The sequence below is a fragment of the Danio rerio genome, chromosome 5, assembly GCF_052040795.2.
Source record: "Danio rerio strain M-AB ecotype USA chromosome 5, GRCz13ab, whole genome shotgun sequence".
NCBI lineage: Eukaryota > Metazoa > Chordata > Actinopteri > Cypriniformes > Danionidae > Danio > Danio rerio.
In genome coordinates, this window is record NC_141025.1 from 73,729,008 (window position 1) to 73,746,528 (window position 17,521).

Genomic DNA, 17,521 nt, shown 5'->3' on the forward strand with positions numbered 1-17,521 from the left:
GATAAAAAATTATTATTATTTTAGCAATGGTTGTAATATAAATACAAATTATTATTATAAATATTTATTTTAATTAGTGTATTAATATTATTATTAATTATTATTGTTATTATAAATAACAGCAACAATAATAATTATTATAAATATTTATTGTTTAAATTAGCGATTGTTATTGTTGTTAATCATGAATAATATTAATTACTATTATTATTAATAATAATAATAATAATAATCATGTTTTGTTGTGTTTTTATTACTTTATTATTATTGTTAATGCTATTAATAATATGTAATATTAATAATTATTTTTGGCAACAATAAAAAATTAATAATAATAATAAATAATAATGATAACTTCATGTTTTTAATAATAATAATAATAATAATAATAATTACAATTGTTGTTATTGTTATTGTTGTTAGTTGCTTATTGTTTTTGTTAATTATCATCATCATTTTTATCATCATAATCATTATTTGATTCCAGGTGCAGTAAAGACTGATTTCCTAAAGTTTAGCCTGGATCTTGTACACAAGCTGCTAAAGTCTGATACTTTGGAGGTATGTTGACTTCTCAAAGAAAATATACATTTATTGTTTGGTAAACACTACACTTTGCAAATGTATCGTCTGTAATTTGTTATGCTTTCTTGATAAATAGGGAAATATGAATGGAGTCAGTCGGTAAACAGACTTTTCTACTTGGCTAATCTTATTTTATGAGGTTTCAGAGACATTTTAAAAAGCATTTTAATGTGAGACTCACCAGCAATGAATTTAATGTAATAATGCTCTATATTATTGATTCTCAGAGCCGTCCAACAGTGGTATTAGACACTTTCACTGAATGTTTTTATACTTCAATGACCTCTTATTTGTCAAAACATGAAGGGAAATTTGTTGTTTTTGCAATGTTCATTTTAGTTTTACACCTATTCTTTGTTATTAGTTGATTTTGGAATGATCTGATGTCCACCTTTGTTTTCATCTTTTTAATTAATCTTAATTTCTATACTGCTGTTTACAATGTAGATTGTGTCAAAGCAGCTAAACATGGATAAAGAGTAAAAGCCATAATATTTCAAATTATAAGTTGAATCTAGTGTAAAAATGTTGATATTTTGAAAAGTATCGATACTGTAGTATTTAAAACGATGCAATCTTGCTTTTGGTATCGCTACCAGCAGTGCTAATTAAATGCACTAATACTATTCAATACTATTAATTTTGTAAAGCACTGACATGCAGAGTTGTATAAACAATTTTGTGTTGTCTTTGCAGTATCCAAAATGGTATCGAATATCAATATTTTTTAAGGTATCGCATCGAAGTTCCAGTATTGTGGCAACACTGATTAAAAGCACTTCATTTATTTGGGATATCATTGTACTTTATTGCTGTCTCTTCAACTAGCATGTCTTGTTTGTGTTTAACCAGGAAAGTCTGCAGGCTCGGGGTGAAGCTCTGATCTCCAAGCTGCAGTTGCAATATCAGCGATCGGCCACAGAAAACGCTCTTCTTTCATCTCAGCTCGGCTCTCCAGAGCTCCTTAAACTCACAGGACTGCCTGGACGTCTCATTGTAGCTCTCTTTGAGCATAGCTCAGTGCTGGACCGGATGAAAAATCCTGCTGGGCAGACCTACCCTGGTATGAATCAAGGTTATTTCAGTAAATGAAAGCTGAGTCTAAAACTGTAAGTGCAAAACATTTTCATTAACTGAAGTTAAATACAAATTTCACAATAAAGTTGAAACCTAAAACTGACTGAAACTAATAACAGTGACTGAAAAACTACACTTAATGTCAAAATGATTAGCCCTTCTGTGAAGTTTACCAAAGACAATATATATTTTCAACATATTTTTAAATTTAATAGATTTAATAACTGATTTCTTTTGTCTTTGCTGTGATGGCAGTACATAATATTTTACTATTTTAAAATATTTTGCAAGATACTGGTATTGAGTTGTAATGCTTAGGTTAATTAGGTTAACTAGGCAAGTTTGTATAATTAGGCAAATCACTGGACAACAGTTGTTTGTTCTGTAGATGATAGAAAACAAAATTATCAAGGGAGGAAATTATATTAAAATGTTTTTAAAAACTGCTTTTATTCCAGCCAAACTAAAAGAAATAAGACTTTCTCAAGAAGAAAAATAGGAAAAGCTGTAAAAATGGCCTTGGTCTGTTAAACAACACTTATAAAACATTTAAAAAAGGAGAACTAATAACCTTTTTTTTTTCATTCAACTGTAACTGTAATAAAATAATAATAAACATTTTCCAAAATCGCAACAAGTAAAATCTATAACCCGGAAATGGTATTAAGAAAGACCCACCAACTAAAGATCAATGGTTCAAATTTAAAGCAGAGTGAAGAAATGGAAAAAATTACAAATAAACTTCAATTACAATTAGCGATCTTTGAAAAGAAATGGAGTAAATGGCTGGCTTTCTCCACAACGACAATATAATTATTTATTATTTACCATTTACATAATTCTAGAGGTTATGCATTATTGTGAACCTTTTATTATATTTTATTTTATACTTATTTTATTTATTTATTTTGGTGGGGTAATTATAGATTTTTATGTATGTATATACATACATATGTGGAATGGATATATTTGCCTATATACGTTTATATGTATGCATGCATGTATGTATTATTATTTTTTTATTTGTTTGTTTTGTTCCCTCTGGTTATATGTTTCTAAAAAAAACAATTAAAACTAATAAAAAAAAAATAAAAAAACAACTTTTTCCAAAATATTAAGCACTTATTCTCTGGTGGAAAACATTCTGACCTCCGGCAGTTTGGAGAAGAACCTGTAGATGGCGCTTTTACAACAAAAACATTTTCTTGCAAACTTTGCTTTTTTTTATTAACATTTACAATTTAGAACTTTGTCTAAACTCTTTCTAATTTCAAATTCTATTTAAGTTTTTATTTTTAGCTTGTTTGGTTTTGGGTTCAGTGTCTGTTCAAACGATTATTTTACTTTTGTTACTAAAAGATTTGAACAAGAGTTGATTTAAGCTGTGCAAACACTAAACTTTGTTTTGGTCAAAGCTATAGATGTGTTCTGTTACCTGTTAAACTACAATTAGTAATACTCATACTTAATATATAAAAACTAAATAATAATGTGTTCATAAAATAAAAAATAAACAAAAACTAACAAAACCATCAATGAAACAAACTAAAACTGAGCTAAAATTTACAGCAAATGTAAAAAAAGCATTGAAATAAAAGCTATACAAACTTGGTATGGATAAACAGTACAGTATTTTCCTTATTCCTTTACTATTGGACCTTCATTGGTTTGAGACTTCCAGTTTCATTCACTTCAATTGATTTTAGTCGCAAGAAATGAACTGTTATTAACTGTTATTAACTGTTATTAACTGTTGTTGTTAAAAAAAAAGATAGTCTGTATCAATGTGTATGCTGGTGCATCAAACCCAAACACAACCAAAGCAATGTTGTATAGTATGTGTGTGTGTGTGTGTGTGTGTGTGTGTGTGTGTGTAGAGACAGACTTTTTTTTGTTAACTCCACCCCCTTTTTCTGTAATTGATCAGATATTCATAGCGTGGCCAGCGAGATCGCCTCCATCAACAGTGTTGATCTTCTAAAGATCCGGAATATTCTTCTGGAGAAGTGGTTATGTCAAACAGGGCAGTCTAATGGCAAGGTATGGATATGGTACTTTACCTAGGTTCATTTTTCTAGACATCTTAACCATAAGTAAATGCAAATAGATAAGCTGTGATATCTCATGATGTTCTCTTTCCTCAATTCATTATAGCAAGCACTGTAAAATGCCAATTGACAGTCACTAGACATTATTGACAGGGTATTCGAGTGTCAGAATGCTGTGGGACTGCTGTACAGGAGTTATTAATAGGGATTATAGATCGCGAAGTCAAGCGTTTTTAAAAAAAAAATTCATGATGGTAAAAAACACAAATGCGGTTATGAATATATTAAAACGTGTTCGTTTGTCATAAAAATTTGTAATAATGACAAAAAATACAATTTTGTGGATCTCCTTACTTCCGGGTTCAGCAATATTGCCGTTGCGGCTGGTGTATTCTGGGAATTTTTTTTACCCCTTGGTTTCAAGTGTGGTCCTGAAAAATCTTCATTCGAAGGGCTATTCACCCCTTCCCCTTAGCCCTATGTCTTCAAGCTAAAAAGAATTGGGGCACCCCTACCCTTTGGCGTGCAGTGCAAAATGAGAGATAAGGTGAAGGGCTAAGGGGTAGAACTGGGATTTGGCCTAAGTAAAAACTACTTTACCTGAGTTCATTTTTCTAGACCTCTTAAAGGTGCAGTAGGTGATTGTCTTCAGAAGCGTTTTTTGTTGTGCTGGTTGAAAGTCTCTTCACATTCTAATAGTAATGATTCAAGTAAATGATCTAAAAGTATTTTTATATTTTGGGTAAGGCATAAAACTATAAAATGTTCATCCAATTAAATAGAGTCGGAGCGACATCTCTCATAATTCCGATAAGTAGCCCAATCTGTCTGTCAGCAAATGCAGATTTGAACAACTGCGCAGCTGTTTATACACATCTCCGCTGACCGCAGTTGGTCCCACGCGTTTACGAGAGAGGGCGCGCGATCGGTGAAAACCTGCTTAATCAAAACTTCTTAAAAACCTGAATCAATATTGTAGTTACCTTTGCACGCTGGAGAAAGGATAACACAATGTCTGAAGGGTTTCTCGTAGACAGGTAATGTTCTGTTTTAAAACTGTTTTAGCTTCATGCAAAGCTGATGTAATGTTAGATGTTGTTACAAATGGGTTATATCTGCACAGAAGTGTTGTTCAGCCACTAAAATCTTCCGATAAAAGATTGATAAGACTATTTTCAGTTTCATAAGGGACCTTTTACAGCATCTATAATGTAGATTTTAATTAGTTTACCAACAAAACACAAGTAAACACCGCTATTCCGCCTAGTCTCTCCCTGTATTGTTTACCATGCAACTCTTAATATTCACTCTGAAATCGCATGTCAGTTTGGCTTGCTCGCCGGACAAGCACTAGTCACTTTTAACACATGAGAGAGGGTTCTTTTGCTGTGCTCGTGTTTCAGGAGGCGTGGCTCTAGACGGCAGGGGAGGGACTGTGATTCAGAGATTTATGCTAAGCTGTTAGCATTATGAAAGTTCACCTACTGCACCTTTAACCAAAAGTAAATGTAAATAGATAAGCTGTGATATCTCATTTTCTGGAATGCAATCTCTTTTTTCTCTTTAAACACATCACCTACTCTAATGCACAATGCCTCTTTTTTTAAAGTTTTACTGACTGCTTTTGGTGTGAACTTTGGTATGTGGTAGCTTTGAATTCTGTGTACTGCTTATATGAAATGATTATCACATGTCATTTCTCCTGGTGAATTTACTCCGAAGGTTAATTATCAGACAAGACTTAAATTCATACCGTCTGTTTTGTAGGACATCAATCATCAGGACAATGTGACTGATGTAAATGATGATCCTGATCTCATGAGGTACCACTTCAAAATAAATATTAGTATTAGTAGTAGTAGTAGTAATAGTAGTACAACTACTACTACACCATGTAATATCATGTAATGCTTTTTAGTGGATTAAAAAACATTTCTGTAACAGAAAGTCGTCTGATATCCCTGATATATATTTTTGCTTTCCTATTTTTTATTGTGCAGAGTTGTTTATTTGCTGCAGATGCACCCCATGGATATAAGTGCCCGTTTGCTCAGTCCTGTCCTGACTTCACAGACATGGGTAATCAGACTTTGTTGATCCTGTCGTTGCAAGTGCTTGGGAGGAGTGCAGAATCACTTCATCATAAATAGGTCTACAAAAGCATTCTGTGGTAAAGACAAACCGAACCGAGAAGAAACCTGAAGTGTTAGCCTGGGATTTCTTAAAAGTGTCAAATTACGGTTTTTACTAGGAAACTACATGGTCTTTTGCTGTAAATGTATTGTAGGAGAACCACAGAGTTGGCCATGAGCCTTAAAGAGCCTTAAAGTTCCTAATTTACGGCTTTACAAAAAAATATGAATATATAAATATGTTTGTGAAATTACTGCAAAAATTTACTGCATTCTCCAGCAACTGATTAAAAAGTGCGTGAGGTAAGACGAGGTTCATTTAGGCAAATCTCCCTGACTAGTGCTCCTTAATCCATCATTTACTGTTAACCATCAAAATTAAAATGTTAAATTAAATTAAAAATAAAAGATAGTGTGGATGTGACCTTTAAAAAAATCTCAAATATCATGTATTGCAAATCTCTAAAATATAGTAAAAATAATGTTTAAATGGAAAACATCACAAAAATCTACAACATAAAAATTAAAGCTAATTTTAAATGAATAGAAATTCATACACATCAAAAAAAGTTTTATGTTTTATTTATTTCTATATTTATAATTTTATGAGCTTAATTTGAACATTTTACTGAGCTTGGCTTCATCTTTATAGAATGAGGAGCCTGTCCTTTTTGGAAATTTCACACACTTGAAATGCCATTGGTCAATGAATTCACACCAGCAAGATTTTATAAGGCTTCAGTATATTTAAAGAAGGGAAACACACCTTACATTGTCGAGTTCTTAAAAAGGGAGAACTTAAAAAGTGTCGAGAACTTAAAAGGGACATTTTGTTTCCCAATCGTGTATAGATAAACTTTTATCAGATTACCACAATGGCAGTCCTAAACGACCAGATGTTAGTCTTTGATACCATTTTTGAAAGTTTCGGAAAAACCCACAAAGTTTTAGAACTTGCCACTTTATTAGGTACACCGTACTAGTACCTGATTAGACCCCCTCATAACTGCCTTAATTCTTCATGGCATAGATTCAGTAAGGTACTTGAAATATTCCTCAGATATTTTGCTCCATGTTGACTTGATAGCATCACACAGTTGCTGCAGATTAGTCGGCTGCACATACATGATGCGAATTCTACCACATCCCAAAGGTGCTCTATTGGATTGAGATCTGGTGACTGTGGAAGCCATTTGAGTACAGTGAACTCACTGTCATGTTCAAGAAACCAGTCTGAAATGATTTGCGCTTTATGACATGGTGCATTATCCTGCTGTAAGTATATGATCATGTATGCCACAGCCATATTACCCTGCAGCCCAAGACCGGTTACTCACTGAAGCTAAAGCAGGGCTGAGCCTGGCCAGTACCTGGATGGGAGACCATATGGGAAAACTAGGTTGCTATTGGAAGTGGTGTAAGTGAGGCCTGCAGGGGGTGCTCAACCTGTGGTCTTTGTGAGTCTTGTTGCCCCAGTATAGTGAAGGAGACACTATACTGTCAGTGGGCGCCGTCTTTCGAATGAGATGTTAAATCGAGGTCCTGACTATCTGTGATCATTAAAATCCCACTTCCCGTAAAGAATAGGGGTGTAACCCCAGTGTCCTGGCCAAATTCCATTCATCGGCCCTTACCCATCATGGCCTCCCTTCCACTAAATTGGCTCTATCACTGTCTCTCCACTCCACCCATAGCTGGTGTGTGGTGAGTGCCGTTGTCCTGTGGCTGCCGTCGCATCATCCAAGTGAGTGCTGCACACTGGTGGTGGTGTGGAGAAACCCCCCTCATGATTGTGAAGTGCTTTGGGTGTATGGCCATACACAATAAATGCACTATATAAAAAACATGTTACATTACTCATGTCTACATGCCTAAATGCATTGAGTTTGTGATTGGCTGATTAGAAATTGGAGTTAACGAGCAGTTGGACAGGTGTACCTAATAAAGTGAGTGTAGTTTAGGTGTCTTCTTTTCTGATCCTTGGCCAAAAACATAAGCTGCGTCCCAAATGGCACACTATACACTATGCACTCATGCACTATGTACTTATGCACTTACACACTCAACAGGATAGTATATGTATGTAGTGTCGTCCCAAATGGCACAATAATGTTTTTTTACTAAGCGGAAATTCAAACCGTTTCCCTGATGACGTTTGACGGTCGCCAAATCAGTGAAATAAACGACCGAATTATCAGATAATACCTGCCGTGAGTATTGCCGCATTCACCATCGGGAGGCGCTATAATCACTCTCGTAGGAGAATTTTGCTTTCACCATCCAAAATAAATAAAGTTATTCAACATGTGTGTCTGATAGCTCCGCCCCTTCCGCTACGTAAGCAAACCAGCGGTCGTTGAGTGCGTGAAGTATCCATCATTCCACACTTCATTTTACCGGCTGAATGAGTGCATCATCCGGGTAATTAAAGTGCACTTATTATTTTTAGAGTTTTCAGTGTGAACGCACTACTTAAACTATTTATACTACAAAATGGCGTAGAATAGTGCATAAGTATGCTCACTATATTATTAGTGCTGTGTTAGCATTATCTTAATACATTTTACATAGATATAAAGATACATTTCAACTAAATAGATTTTTGTGTGTTTTTATAATTTGCTGTAATAAATTTGAACATGTATTGTGGTTACCACGTGTAGGTAGACATCACATGAAACATGAGGTCATGCAAATTTATTTAACTCCTGGAAAAGTCATGGAGTTTTAGTATTAAAATGTGTATGAGCCCTGTAAAGAAACCAGTGTAAAATTTGACACAGTCTTACCAGGAAAGTAAATGTCTTTGTTTTTAATGAACTGTCATGGCATTTGTGTTTGTGGGAAAGAAGTAAAGCTGTAAACTGCTTTATATTGGTGTTTCTGTCCAGCCCTTGGGAGGATCAGGTCTTCGCTTGACCTTTGAGCACCGCAGTCGTGCTCTGCTCTGTCTCACACACTTAACAGATGCTGCCACTCTGGAGACACTTTCCAACCAGCCTAGCAGCAAAATCAAGTGAGCAGCATCAATAATGTTACATTCACATTTTTAGCATAATAAGAATTGACCTTTAACTGCATTTTGTGACCTGTTGTTAATGCGAAACGCACACTTTTTATGATTTCATTTTTATCAAGATGAATTTTCACCATTAATGTTGCTTTTTTCACAGATATTATTTGAAGTGTTACATGTATCTTGCCCAGATGGAGGCCCTGAACATTCCTTATACCCTGGACATGTTCATCAGCAGCCCCAAAGAAGGCATGATTAAGGGTTTATGGAAAAACCACAACAACGAACCTCAGGTACTATGTAGATATTGAAACGAACAGTCAAGATCTGTCTCCCACTGCACTCTCAGATATAGTTGAAGTCAAAATTATTCAGCCACCTGTGAATTATTATTATTATTATTTTTAAATTTCCCAAATGATGTTTAACAGAGATAATTTTTCACAGTTTATCCTATAATGTTTTTTCTTCTGGATTTCGTCTTATTTGTTTTATTTCGGCTGGAATAAAAGCAGTTTTAATTTTTTTACACCATTTTAAGGTCAATATTATTAGCCACTTAAACAATATTTGTTTTTGATTGTCTACAGAACAAGCCACTGTTATATAATGACTTGGCCAATTACCCTAACTTGCCTAATTAACCTTGTTAAGCCTTTAAACGTCACTTTAGGCTGAATACTAGTGTCTTGAAAACTATTTAGTCAAATGTTACCTATTTGGCTAATTCACGATTTTTTAAACAGCGATTGGTTAAACTACATATTGTATCATGTGATTATTATTTTTCAGGCTGTCCGTCTTGTGGCAGATCTTTGTTTGGAGTATGGGGTTTATGACTTGCAGCTGTGGAACAGTGTTCTGCAAAAACTTATATCCTTCAATATGGTAAGTCATCTGTTTATTACTAGTACTACAAAACATTTTGAGTTATTGGACACAATGAAAGTATGGTTAAAATGATGGATAGCCATCACTTTTTGACTCTGAGATAAGAGAAAATCTGGATGTACAGTTGAAGTCAGAATTATTAGCGGAGAGAAGATTTTTTCAACACATTTCTAAACATAATAGTTTTAATAACTCATTTCTAATAACTGATTTATTTGATCTTTACCATGATGACAGTAAATAATATTTGACTACTGAGATCAGTTCAATTTAAAGTGACATTTAAAGGCTTAACTAGGTTAATTAGGCAAGTTAGGGTAATTAGGCAAATCATTGCGTAACAGTGGTTTGTTCTGTAGACAAATGAAAAAAAAACTAAAAAGATTGCTTAATAATTATGACCTTAAAATGGTTTTAAAAAATGTAGAACTGCTTAGAGCTGCACAATTAATTGTTAAAAGATTGCGATCTCGATTCGACCCCCTAGATGATCTTAATCCAGCATTTTTATGATTCTGCCAATCATATTTTCAAGCTCAGGAGAGAAGAAAAGGCGGCTGCACGAGTCTTCTCATTGTTTCACATAGGTTGCTCAGTGACATTGACACCTCAAAATGATGTTGAATGAGTCACATACTGTATTTATAAGGTATAATTCACCTAAAAATGTCATTTTTGTCTTCATATAATGATGTTTTCGCAATCGGGAAATCACACATGACGCGAGCTGCTGACCGTAAGCTGTTATCACGGAGAGAGAGCGCGCTCTACTTAATAATAGACGCGCGCGCGTCTACTTTAGTGAACAGAACCTGCATATGTTGCAAGTAACAGGTAATACAGTTGTAAATAATATTCAGTTTGTGGCACAGAGTGATCGTTTGAGAGCCGCGCGTGAAGTATGAACAAGCACATGTCAAAATGAAACCGAAAGTGTGCACTTCATTTAAATGATCATATCGCGTTTTAGAGTTATGATTACGGCAAGCATTTGATGTTTTTTCTTTTATAGCGAACACACAGTTGTGCGTGAAAATAAATGTTTACAATGTCAGTATAACTACTCTAGCCTATATATTGTTGAATATAATCTAATAATGGCGACGCAGTGGCGCAGGGGGTAGCACGTTCGCCTCGCAGCAAGAACGTCGCTGGGTCGCTGGTTCGAACCTCGGCTCAGTTGGCGTTTCTGTGTGGAGTTTGCATGTTCTCCCTGCGTTCGCGTGGGTTTCCTCTGGGTGCTCCGGTTTTCCCCCACAGTCCAAAAACATGCGTTACAGGTGAATTGGGTAGGCTAAATTGTCCGCAGTGTATGAGTGTGTGTGTGTGAATGTTTCCCAGAGATGGGTTGCGGCTGGAAGGGCATCCGCTGCGTAAAAACTTGCTGGATAAGTTGGCGGTTCATTCTGCTGTGGCGACCCCAGATTAATAAAGGGACTAAGCCGACAAGAAAATGAATTAATGAATAACCTGAAAATGGCAAATGTCTGATTTTACCAGTGAATAAAATTGTCTAAAATGACAGATTGCAAGCATATATCTCAAACATAATAATCCAACATCATAATTATTATAAGTAGAATAGAATTATTTATAGAAACCAGTAGACCTACACATAATATTATTATCGATGTTGTGCCCATATGTTTGTTTTTACCATACCTTTATTTTACATATACAGAATCGTGAGAAAATCGTGATCTTTATTTTAAGCAAAAAAATCGTGATTTTCATTTTAGCCAGAATCATGCTGCTCTAGAACTGCTTTTATACTAGCCGAAATAAAACAAATCAGACTTTCTCCAGAAGAAAAAATATTATAGGAAATACTGTGAACATTTCCTTAGTCTGTTAAACATCATTTGGGAAGTATTTGAAAATTCACAGCAGGACGAATAATTGTGACTTCTGTATATACTTTAAATTCGAATCATAAATGTAATAGAGAGAATTCAGGGCTGAACGTTACAGCATTTCTTGTAGTGTATAAGTTGCTAACATTGCTAATTCAAATGTTTCTTCATTTGCTTTTATAGACAAGCTACTTGCAGAAGGTTCTTGAAGCTCTCATTGCTGTGCCCAGCCTTTTAGAGGTGATCATTTATTACTACTTTTGTTCTTTATACTCATTTTATGGCAAGGGTAGATCTAGCACATTTCTTCATGTAGGCTACACGTTTTCAGTAGAACAAACATTGCATTGGAATCTTCTTTCCATTTAGTTCAGTTCAATGTTTGTTTATGCTTTTTATGATGCATATTATTTTAAAGCAGCCTCACAGAAAGAAATTTAGCTTTACAATTAATGTAATAAGGTTATCAGGAAAAAAATGCTGGATTCCACACAGTTTAACTTAATTGTTTTTGCAAATTTAAGTATATTAAATTTAAACAATTCAATCGTTTCCAAGACGACCTCAAAAATTGTGTTGACTCAGCTCATTTTACAAAAGTAGTTTAAACAAGCACCGAAAATATTTTTTTAATTTGAGGTTTATATGTCAAAGTAATGTTCTTCTTGCAGCTGCAGTTACCTCAGGATGTGTTTTGGATGTGAAAACAGAAAGCAAGCGGAAAAAAATTGGCTTATAACAGTTCAAGCAAAAATGAACATTTGTCTGCTTTAACCCTTTGATAATTATTTTTAGGTTCAATTATGTTTCTGACACCACTCTTTTCAGTTTTTTGTTTTAATGATGACCTACTGTATGCTCAAAAGGTCAGTCATGCCTGGTACCAATGCCTGTTAAAGGTTAGGGCTGTATGAAGAAATTAGACACATTATGTGAAAGCTTGGCTACAGAGATATGTCTTTAAAGGAACAATCCACTTGTTTTGAAAGTAGGCTCAATTTGCTATTCCCCTAGAGTTCAACTATTGAGATTTTTCATTTTTGAATCCATTCAGCCAATTTCTGGGTCTGGTGGGAGAACTTTTATCTTAGTTTAGCTTGGCATAGATCAATTATCTCCTGCAACCAATTGACCCTTTTTTAAAAGCCTGTTATGACTCGTTTAATGGTCATCATAATCTTAAATCCTTGACAGTTTTAAATATTTAGATAAAAAAAAAACGTAGGAACATTTATATGCGTTTATGTATGTCTTATATCATCTTTATAGCAAAATACAAAAAAATAATTGCCGCCTATGTGAGGTGTTTGTAATGCAGCGTCTATGAAGCTGAGAGTAAATTTGACGTGTTTCTCTCTTCGGGCTGCCGTTATCAGTCTCACAAATTTTATTTTCCTTTTTCTGAAACTCTTGATAACACCATCGCTGAGTTTTATTATTATTATTATTATTTCAGCAAATACAGTTGTAAAAGATATTTGTTGTAGTCTCTATGTAAATATTATGCTTGCTTTTTGAGCGCTGTCAAATGAGGTCTTATACCCCTATGATTGGTGATTGTCTTCACCCGCTCAACAGAAAGGGCTGCAATCGGCTTTAGAATTGAAAACACTGTTCACCGATGAGTGCTGCGGGAAGAACAGCTGCGGTTACAGTCTATATGCGCATAATACGCGGTTATCACTGGTAATCCATAATAGACAGTGGAGAAAACTTGCACCTCAGGCACGTTCGTGTCTGGACCCACAAGTATTGCTTTAACAGCCAAGAGGAAAGAAAAATTTACCTTATAAACGCGCCAGCGGGTCAAATGTACAAAGTGAGAGAGAAAGAGAGAGGCAGAGATTGAGTTTGACAGCGGCTCGTGTGCTGTTTCACTTCTGTGTCAGTGAAAGACTTTCCAGCAAACTCACATGCAGTTGAACTGTGCATAATTATCTACCTTTTAAGTAGTAGGAGCGTTTTATTTAGTCGCCCTCACCTTCTTCGCCATAGTATTGTACTGCAACGTCGTGCAAAGGAGATATATGACGTCAGTACATAATAACCGGTTATGATTATTACTGAACCAATATCGGATTGTCCCCGTCTGCATCGCAGTGCATAGAAGAAACAATAAATTTTGACACCCCTAATATATATATATATATATATATATATTTATTTATTTATTTATTTTTAATTTTAGTTTTTTTTTTTAAATAACGCAGATAAATATCAAATACAGCGTTGACATAAAAATAAAATAAATCAACAGAATAAATAAATAACATCAAATAAGTGTATATGCATATTAAATAATAAATGTAAGTGATGTTAGTTAGTTACTGTAGTTTGAAAATAAATTAAGCCAAAACATGTACAAAAAAGGGTGGAGGGGTTTCCAAAATCATAGCCATAATTGTTATTTTGTCTTGTTACATGTTTTCTAGCATTGTGGGTCAAAAAAATTCAGACTTTTTTTTTTTGTTGCCTTTTTTAATGTTTTTTTTTTTTTTTCTAAAGAGTTATAATTGTTTTGATTCAGTAAAGCAGCTTTGAAATGACATGTATAATGAAAAATACTTTACAACCACTTGATTTAAACTGATTTTATTTTAATTTGAAACAGTAGAGTTCAATAGAGGCAGTATAACATAATAAATCTTATATGAATTATTTCATTTAGTTTTTTATTTAATATTGTATTCCCATAGGGACAAAGTCTTTCTAGAATTTGGCGGAGTGTGATTCAAGCCCCTTTCTTGACAGGTAAAAAAAGAAGATACTTAGACATGTGTCATTAATGTTGCACAGATATTTCATTATTAATTTCATTATTTAATCCACAATTGTTACATTTATGTGCTTTTTACTGTTTGCCTTGATTATCATTTCACAGCCTCTCTTCCTCTCAGCCCTCAACAACACATGGTTATGTATAAGACATTTGTCTTGCTTTTGAAGTAAGTTGATGTATTTTTTTTCTTCTTTTAATAATGAGAAAAGTGTGGGGCTGATAGATTGTAAATTTATCAGGGAACTTGCTTATATGCATACAAATATGCGAGTTACACTTATTTTAAATTACATTTTATCCACAAAAGATTTGTGTGTTTTTTGGTGTAAATATAAAATGATTACCGATTTCTAGATCAGTGGTTCTCAAAGTGGGGGTCGCGGAAAAATGACAAGGGGTCGCTTGGTGATTTCCAAAACTCAAATTAATTTTATTAAACCATTTGAATTATCATATTTTATTCATAACCCACAGAAGAAAGTTGCGTTACAGAACAACATTCGAATAAAAATCAGCAATCAACCTTTAATTTTTATTTTAAAAATTTAATTAAATTAATAAACGACTATAAAAAACATTAAATGGTTAATAGACTGTTGCATTTTGTGTTGTCAGTATGTTCATGTTTATATATGCTTATAGTTGTGTCTGCAACTTTACGTATTTACAGTATAACCACCTTGAAAAATGGGGGTCGCGAATCACTGACATTGTTTTTTTGGGGGTCGCGGGCTGAATAGTTTGGGAGCCCCCTGGTCCAGATGAGACAACAAAACATCTTCAGCATTCAACGAAGACCAATCTTATTTAGCTTTTAGATTTTTTTTAAAGGTCTAACATGGCAAAACAATGCAAATCACAAATCAAAATCTAATGTACTCTTCGAAATCTACTGAATGTCAAATTTTGAATATATTTATTTTCATTTTGATAGGACGATCTATGTGAAGTTGTCAATTAGCTATCCATTTAACTCTTGATTAACTCATGTTCACTATTTAACCCATAGAAAAATCCCCCGGCAGAGTGTATTATTTATTTTGGAACAATCAGGATCGATGTCTATAACACTGAAGGAACAGTTCGCACAAAATTAAAATTTCCTTACCATTTTCTCAAATTGAGTGGTTCTAAACTGTTGAGTTTCTTTCTTCTGTTGAGCACAAAACAAGATATTCTGAAGAATGTTGGAAACCAGCAGTCATTGACATGTATAGTAGCAACCAAAAATACTATGGAAGTCAATGGCTGCTGGTTTCCAACATTCTCCAAAATAAAATGTAATGTTTATCAGGGATTAGCTTATATTTTTCTGTCCTGTTTTTAATGTATATGTATTCAGAGCTCTATTTCTGTTTATTTGTTGTTGTTTGTGTGTGTGTGTTTTTTTTAAGATGCCCATTTTTATTCACTTTGGACCTGGTTGCCATTGCCAAGCGGTTTTCACAGTTCAGCCTGCAGGCTTTCTCTTTGGGGACACTTCTGCTGATACCTTGTCTCAAAAAGAAGGAACCCCAGATTCAAGTAGGTTCACATAGGGTTAATATAGGGTAAATGCTAATACAATCTGTGGTCACAATCTGAACATATTTAATTGGTTACGCTTTGACAATAAAGTTCTAATTCTTATTGTATTGTCGTCAAAGAAATCACATACAACCCTAAAGGAGATCATTTGGAGAATGCATTTACCCAGACAGTGAAAGCACATGTTGAGCAGAGTCGAGCTCAAAAAAGTTATCAAGTACTCTATAAATTCAGTGTTAAGCCTTTAATAATCTTCACCAATATCTTACTAAAAGTAATTGCAAGCATTAATTTATGAGGCTTGGAGGCTACAAATGACAAGCTGAGAATTGGGCTTCTGTGCGCACCAGTAAAAGAGAAAATTCCTTCTGCAGGTTTAGTTTGGATTCACTGATCTATCTAATGTGATTGAATGCATCCACCTATCTTAATGAGAGCAGTGACACAATCATACTCCAGATCAAGAGAGCCCAAATGATTTCATCTGCTCTTTAAACGCCCATGCTAATTAGTGGAAATAAGTCACTTTGAGCCTATGCCAGAAGTAGGGTTACTCCAATAGATTAGCGACTTACTCTTATTAATTGGTCAACTGGGATAGTTCACCCTAGAATGAAACTTCTGTCATCACTTACTCACGCTCCAATTGATTAAACATCGAGTTTCTTTCTTCTGTTAAACACATAAGAAGATATTTTGAAAAATGTTTTTATCCAACATTCTTCAAAATATCTTCTCTTTTCTTCAACAGCAAAAGCAACTCATACAAGTTTGGAACTGCTCAAGTGAACATTGGTTTATCTGGAAAAAAACAAAAACAAATGATAACATCAATTATTTTTCTGTGAAAATGTGGAATTTCTGTTTTTGTTTGGGTCTCTATAACCTGCCCACTGCCAGTTGACCTAATTATATTTTAGGACCCTGGATTACCTGGGTGGAAAACATGGCATATTTCATATTTCAGCACTATTTCATAGTGCTTTATACTGTTGTTCAGCCGCGATGTCGCAGAAAAAGGAACTATTTGTAAAATAGAAATTTCAGGTGTCGCTGTCATTGATGGATAGGACAAAAACTCCTTTAAAAAAAACCTTCCTTTTATGGAAAAATATAATTTTATTGCATCATATTCTTTTATATTTGCTCTATTGTGTTTACCTATGCTTTTAATTTGTTTATTATATATTTTATGCACGATTCACTCACCTACAGTCATTCAATCAGTCTAAATTAATGTTTTTTTTTTGTTTTGTTTTTTTGTAAAGCTGTTCAAGTTCAAATCTGGGTCAATTTGTAGTCATGTCACAATATGTATTGCACTAAAACCAAAAATCACAATGCCATATTTTTTCCTGTATTGTGTAACCCTATTTTAAACAAATTATTATGATGCAGCTTATTCAAGCAGTCTGCTCAAACTACAGCATCATAGCCTTTTTATTTACAACGGTCTGAGCAATATGAGAAGTAAAATTGATATGCAGACATGACCCACAAAAAAATTATTATAATTTTTTTTATTTACCTATTAACTAATTGAACAGTATTTTGAAATCAAATCACACTAAAGAATGACCCCAGTGACTCATTTAAGATCATGAATAGCTCAT

At 34.0% G+C, this 17,521-nt stretch overlaps 1 protein-coding gene across 3 annotated transcripts in view; it reads left to right on the plus strand.

Moving 5' to 3' along the window:
• Nucleotides 1-17,521, plus strand: part of kntc1 (kinetochore associated 1) — a 77,249-nt gene that overhangs the window by 55,221 nt on the left and 4,507 nt on the right. For all 3 annotated transcript variants that reach the window (XM_087254298.1, XM_087254296.1, XM_087254297.1), the window contains 12 exons: nucleotides 488-561; nucleotides 1,438-1,648; nucleotides 3,590-3,702; nucleotides 5,478-5,533; nucleotides 5,711-5,789; nucleotides 8,734-8,858; nucleotides 9,016-9,151; nucleotides 9,651-9,746; nucleotides 11,786-11,842; nucleotides 14,299-14,353; nucleotides 14,484-14,547; nucleotides 15,776-15,905. In XM_087254298.1, coding sequence (XP_087110424.1) covers nucleotides 488-561; nucleotides 1,438-1,648; nucleotides 3,590-3,702; nucleotides 5,478-5,533; nucleotides 5,711-5,789; nucleotides 8,734-8,858; nucleotides 9,016-9,151; nucleotides 9,651-9,746; nucleotides 11,786-11,842; nucleotides 14,299-14,353; nucleotides 14,484-14,547; nucleotides 15,776-15,905 — 1,196 coding nt within the window. The remainder of the gene's footprint in view (nucleotides 1-487; nucleotides 562-1,437; nucleotides 1,649-3,589; nucleotides 3,703-5,477; nucleotides 5,534-5,710; nucleotides 5,790-8,733; nucleotides 8,859-9,015; nucleotides 9,152-9,650; nucleotides 9,747-11,785; nucleotides 11,843-14,298; nucleotides 14,354-14,483; nucleotides 14,548-15,775; nucleotides 15,906-17,521) is intronic.